The sequence below is a fragment of the Polyodon spathula genome, unplaced genomic scaffold (assembly GCF_017654505.1).
Source record: "Polyodon spathula isolate WHYD16114869_AA unplaced genomic scaffold, ASM1765450v1 scaffolds_1204, whole genome shotgun sequence".
In the NCBI taxonomy this organism is placed as follows: domain Eukaryota; kingdom Metazoa; phylum Chordata; class Actinopteri; order Acipenseriformes; family Polyodontidae; genus Polyodon; species Polyodon spathula.
In genome coordinates this window covers 1,090-7,742 of record NW_024472687.1, presented here as the reverse complement: position 1 = coordinate 7,742, position 6,653 = coordinate 1,090, and the positions used below count along the sequence as shown (strand labels likewise).

The following is a 6,653-nucleotide window of genomic DNA, read 5'->3' as shown; positions in this document are numbered from 1 at the left end:
AAGCGGTGGGCTGGGTGCTCGCTGTCGGGGTCCCTGATGATTTGAACAGCGCTCGGAGGACGGTCTCAGGGTCCACCTCCCCCTGCAGCCGGGACGGGGGGCGCGGGGCCCCCTGGCGCAGGTCCGCTGTCGATGGGGCTTTCTTCGGGAGGCCCGGAGCGTCGCTCAGCCTCCTGTGTATTTTGGGGGGGGGGAGGGGTGGTAAGTTTACTCATAAACCCATCCGAGTGAAAAGCACATCAAGTGGGAATGATCATTATCAGCAGCAGCATCAACTTCTTATTAAACACATTAGATTAATATAGAACGTAAAAGCAAAAAGCATATTAATAATAATAATAATAATAATACGTTTCAACTCAAACCAATAGAGACACACACAGACACACACACACAGGGAGACGCACACACACAGACACACTGAGACACACAGACACACACACACACAGACACACAGACACACACACACAGACACACACACACAGAGACACTGAGACACACAGACACACACACACAGGGAGACACACACACACAGACACAGATCTGTGACTCTGTGTGTGTCACACCCACACACACAGTACTCTGAGACACTGTGTGTCTGTGACACACACTGTGTGTCTGTTGTGTGTGTCCACTCTGCGTGTGTGTGTCTGACACACACACTGTGTGCGTGTGTGTGTGACCCTCAGACACACAGACACAGAGACACTGAGACACACACACAGACAGACACAGACACACAGAGACACACACTCTCTCTCTCTTACAGCAGTATGGGTTGATCAGAAGTGATGACGCTGCCCCCCTGCAGGTGAAGATTGCATTTCATTGGCTGACCTACAAAACAAAAACACAGAGAGAGAGAGAGAGAGAGAGACAGAGTTACACATAGCCCAGCATCACACAGGAACAGTCCTAAAGAGAGACACAGCTCAGCATCACACAGGAACAAGCCTTAGAAACACATATCTATCTCTCTCTCTCTCTATACACACACTATCTCTCTATCCACACACTATCTATATATCTATCTATCTATCTATATATCTACACACACACTATCTATCTATACACACAGTATCTATCTATCTATATATCATCCCCTCCTCTCCCCGCCTCTCCTCACCATCCAGGCAGCGGTTGTTGTATTTCCTGTAGGCTGAGACGGCGTCTTCCTGTTTCACAAACACCACCTCCCCAAACCCAGCTCTGACCAGCTTCGCTCTCTTCAGAGCCCCACAAACACAGAACAGCTCCTGAGAGACAGAGAGAGAGAGAGAGAGATTAATACAGCTTCGCTCTCTTCAGAGCCCCTCACACACAGAACAGCTCCTGAGAGAGAGAGAGAGATTAATACAGCTTCGCTCTCTTCAGAGCCCCTCACACACAGAACAGCTCCTGAGAGAGAGAGAGAGATTAATACAGCTTCGCTCTCTTCAGAGCCCCTCACACACAGAACAGCTCCTGAGAGAGAGAGAGAGAGAGATTAATACAGCTTCGCTCTCTTCAGAGCCCCTCACACACAGAACAGCTCCTGAGAGAGAGAGAGAGATTAATACAGCTTCGCTCTCTTCAGAGCCCCTCACACACAGAACAGCTCCTGAGAGAGAGAGAGAGATTAATACAGCTTCGCTCTCTTCAGAGCCCCACAAACACAGAACAGAGAGAGAGAGAGAGATTAATACAGCTTCGCTCTCTTCAGAGCCCCTCACACACAGAACAGCTCCTGAGAGAGAGAGAGAGAGATTAATACAGCTTCGCTCTCTTCAGAGCCCCTCACACACAGAACAGCTCCTGAGAGACAGAGAGAGAGAGAGAGATTAATACAGCTTCGCTCTCTTCAGAGCCCCTCACACACAGAACAGCTCCTGAGAGAGAGAGAGAGATTAATACAGCTTCGCTCTCTTCAGAGCCCCTCACACACAGAACAGCTCCTGAGAGAGAGAGAGAGAGATTAATACAGCTTCGCTCTCTTCAGAGCCCCTCACACACAGAACAGCTCCTGAGAGAGAGAGAGAGAGATTAATACAGCTTCGCTCTCTTCAGAGCCCCTCACACACAGAACAGCTCCTGAGAGAGAGAGAGAGAGAGATTAATACAGCTTCGCTCTCTTCAGAGCCCCTCACACACAGAACAGCTCCTGAGAGAGAGAGAGCTCTCCTAATTATATCGAAGCGAGATAAAGGCTCGGGGAGTGCTCCTCTTGTCGAGCCCTCTCTCACTCTCCTCTAATTATGTCGAGCGAGAGAAGTCTCGGAGAGTGTGTCCCAGAACAGCTTCCTGAGAGAGAGAGGTCTCTCTAATTATGTCGAAGCGGAGAGCTCTCCAGAGTCTCGGGGACACAGAACAGCTCCTGAGAGAGAGAGAGAGAGAGAGAGATTAATACAGCTTCGCTCTCTTCAGAGCCCCTCACACACAGAACAGCTCCTGAGAGAGAGAGAGAGATTAATACAGCTTCGCTCTCTTCAGAGCCCCTCACACACAGAACAGCTCCTGAGAGAGAGAGAGAGAGATTAATACAGCTTCGCTCTCTTCAGAGCCCCTCACACACAGAACAGCTCCTGAGAGAGAGAGAGAGAGAGATTAATACAGCTTCGCTCTCTTCAGAGCCCCTCACACACAGAACAGCTCCTGAGAGAGAGAGAGAGAGATTAATACAGCTTCGCTCTCTTCAGAGCCCCTCACACACAGAACAGCTCCTGAGAGAGAGAGAGAGAGAGAGATTAATACAGCTTCGCTCTCTTCAGAGCCCCTCACACACAGAACAGCTCCTGAGAGAGAGAGAGAGAGAGATTAATACAGCTTCGCTCTCTTCAGAGCCCCTCACACACAGAACAGCTCCTGAGAGAGAGAGAGAGATTAATACAGCTTCAGCTCTCTTCAGAGCCCCTCACACACAGAACAGCTCCTGAGAGAGAGAGAGAGATTAATACAGCTTCGCTCTCTTCAGAGCCCCTCACACACAGAACAGCTCCTGAGAGAGAGAGAGAGAGATTAATACAGCTTCGCTCTCTTCAGAGCCCCTCACACACAGAACAGCTCCTGAGAGAGAGAGAGAGAGATTAATACAGCTTCGCTCTCTTCAGAGCCCCTCACACACAGAACAGCTCCTGAGAGAGAGAGAGAGAGAGATTAATACAGCTTCGCTCTCTTCAGAGCCCCTCACACACAGAACAGCTCCTGAGAGAGAGAGAGAGAGAGAGATTAATACAGCTTCGCTCTCTTCAGAGCCCCTCACACACAGAACAGCTCCTGAGAGAGAGAGAGAGAGATTAATACAGCTTCGCTCTCTTCAGAGCCCCTCACACACAGAACAGCTCCTGAGAGAGAGAGAGAGAGATTAATACAGCTTCGCTCTCTTCAGAGCCCCTCACACACAGAACAGCTCCTGAGAGAGAGAGAGAGAGATTAATACAGCTTCGCTCTCTTCAGAGCCCCTCACACACAGAACAGCTCCTGAGAGAGAGAGAGAGAGAGAGATTAATACAGCTTCGCTCTCTTCAGAGCCCCTCACACACAGAAGAGCTCCTCGCTCTCTTCAGAGAGAGAGAGAGAGAGATTAATACAGCTTCGCTCTCTTCAGAGCCCCTCACACACAGAACAGCTCCTGAGAGAGAGAGAGAGAGATTAATACAGCTTCGCTCTCTTCAGAGCCCCTGGGGTTTGTGGAAGTTTCTCGTCAATAAGAGAAAGTCACAACAAATACATTTATTGAATTTTTCATTTATTTTTTTCCTCTCTCTCCACTCACCACGATGTCTTCCTCGGTAACTCTGGGATGAAGATTATCAACTGTCATCTTCGTTCCTTCGAGGGGACTGAAAACAGACAGCTGGGAAAGAAGAGAGGAGGAGAGAGAAGGGGAGAGAGAGGAGAGAGAGAGAGAGAGAGAGAGAGAGAGAGGAGAGAGAGGAGAGAGAGGGAGAGAGAGAGGAGAGGGGAGAGGAGAGAGAGGAGAGGGGACAGAAAAGAGGAGGAGAGGAGAGGAGAGGAGAGAAGAGAGGAGAGGAGAGAAAAGAGGAGAGGAGGAAGGAGAGGGGGGACAGAAAAGAGGACAGGAGAGAGAGAGGAGAGAGGACAGAAAAGAGGAGGAGAGGAGGAGGAGGAGGAGAGAGGAGAGTTATTAATACAGCTTTCCTGGGACCATGGTGAGATTCACAGGCATTTTACCCAATTCCAGCGAGGGCTGATTTTCACTGCAGTTGTGATTATAATTACTGCAGCACAACTTCAACCTGTCATTAGAAACTGAGCCCAGGGCTTTAATAATAATAATAATTATTATTATTAACGAGTCAATCAGCGGAGGCTTTTCTCCCAAAGAGACTTCCAGAGACTAGGGGGGTGAACTCTGCATCACCAACAACTGCTGCTGCTGCAGAGTCTCTTCCAATAGGACCTCGTTTGTTTTGACGTCTCGTCCGAAGGACGGAGCACAAGGAGGTGAAGCGACTCGCTCAGGGTCACACACACACACACACACACACACACACACACACACACACACACACACACACACACACACACACACGCACACACACACACACACACACACACACACACACACACACACACACAGCGAGTCGGTGGCCCTGCCGGGATTTGAACCTCCCGGTCTCGAGACCCCCTCTTCTCTCGCCGCTGGGACCGGCCCGTCTGCTGTAAGTTGACCAGAACTCCACACACCTGGGCTGCCGGCTGCTGTGGTGCCGAGAGTCGCTGGACCCGGGTCTCTGCCGCCTTTTGGACCGCACCAGCGCCCCCTGTCTGTTGAACCAGGGTCCGAGAGGCTCCGACCAGGCTGGGTTTGGATCTCAGGATGGAGGAGGAGGAGGAGGGGGGGGGGGAGGGGAGAGGAGGGGGGGGGGAGGGTGCAGGGGGGCTGGCTGTGTAGGAGTCGTTTTGGAAGACTTTGGTCAGTGGGGCGGTTTTGGAGAGAGAGAAACGAGGACCTGAAACACCGGGCTGAGAAAGAGAGACAGAGGAGAGAGAGAGAGAGATAGAGGAGAGAGAGGGGGAGGGAGAGGAGAGAGAGAGAGAGAGAGAGAGAGGAGGAGAGAGGGGGAGGGAGAGAGAGAGGGAGAAAGAGAGGAGAGGGGGAGGGAGGGAGAGAGATGAGAGAGAGGGGGGAAGGGTTAGAGAGGTGCACACACTACTAGCATGATTGTCAAATCTACCCCTACTGCTGTGTCTGCCTTGATAAATGTGTTTGTTTTCTGTCACTCTCCCCCCCACTCAGTCTCTCCCCTTCTCTCTCCCCCAGTCTCTCTCCCCTTCTGTCTCTCCTTCTGTCTGTTTGTCTCTTTCTCTCTCCTGTCTTCTCTCTACCCCCTCTCCTCTACTCTCTCTCCTCCTCTTCTCCCCCCTCTCTCTCTCTCCGTCTCTCCTCTCTCCTCTTCTCTCCCCCCCTCTCTCTCTCTCTCCGTCCGTCTCTCCTCTTCTCTCTCTCCCCCCCTCTCTCACCCTGATTGGCGCGAGGTCGTTTGCTGTTGTGATTTTCATCTGCTTGCTGGACCCGTCCTCTCCTAAAGACAAGCTCTGAAACAAAACCCAAAAACAGACACAGCTTGATCAGCCCCCAGTGTGTCTAGCGAACAAGCTCAGGTGTGTCTTATTATTAAACTCCTAGTGAAAGCAGGACTGGATCACACTGCTGTGCAGCGGGAGTCTGATTATTAAACTCCTAGTGAAAGCAGGACTGGATCACACCGCTGTGCAGCGGGAGTCTGATTATTAAACTCCTAGTGAAAGCAGGACTGGATCACACCGCTGTGCAGCGGGAGTCTGATTCCCATCCCTGTAGATAGACTTTGATTGAAGGAGGTTTGTAGCCGGTTTTATAGTGGAGAGAGCTGCAGTATATTGGTGGTGGAGGTGGGATATTTAGACAGAGAGATCAGGGCTGGGAATCAGACTCCTATACACACAGTATACTGGTGGTGGAGGTGGGATATTTAGACAGAGAGATCAGGGCTGGGAATCAGACTCCTATACACACGTGTGTGTCATACTGGTGGTGGCTGTGGGATATTTAGACAGAGAGATCAGGGCTGGGAATCAGACTCCTATACACACAGTATATTGGTGGTAGAAGTGGGATATTTCAGACTCCCGCTGATGGCTGAGGGGGAGGAGTTTCCTCACCATGCTCTCCGCTGTTTGTCTTTTCAGGAGGCTGAACTGGGCTCCGCTGGGCTGGGGGGCTGGTTTCACAGCCAGCGGTCTCTGCTGTGGAAGAAAACACACACAGCATCATTATTATATTATCTGTTATCAAAGCTTAAAGTTATCACTGTTTATATGAGATTATCTAAACACGGACACTTCAGCTTAGAGATCACATTATTCCTCTGAAATATATATATATATATATATATATATATATTATACTATGAGAGACAGAGATGTGTATATATACAGATAGACAAATAGTGTGTGTATAGATAGATAGACACAGTATATAGATATATAGATGTATATATATATAGATAGATAGATAGTGTGTGTGTGTAGATAGATAGATAGATAGATAGATAGATAGATAGACCATCTATCTACTATCTATCACCTGCTCTTTATCTATATCGTCTAGATCTATCTATCTATCACAACATATCTATCTCCCCACACATATAAGATCTATCTATGTCTGG

General features: G+C 49.6%; 1 protein-coding gene across 1 annotated transcript; it reads right to left on the bottom strand.

Annotated features, from left to right (window-relative positions):
* Window positions 1–4: 4 nt before the first annotated feature.
* On the bottom strand, window positions 5–6,232 carry LOC121309327 (polymerase delta-interacting protein 3-like; the record flags this gene model as incomplete). Its single annotated transcript, XM_041242202.1, has 7 exons — window positions 6,145–6,232; window positions 5,464–5,538; window positions 4,687–4,965; window positions 3,752–3,832; window positions 1,127–1,256; window positions 768–837; window positions 5–173 (listed from the first exon to the last, which is right to left on the bottom strand). Coding segments are annotated over exons 1-7 (807 nt in total), but the record flags the coding sequence as incomplete, so codon positions are not given.
* Window positions 6,233–6,653: the final 421 nt, after the last annotated feature.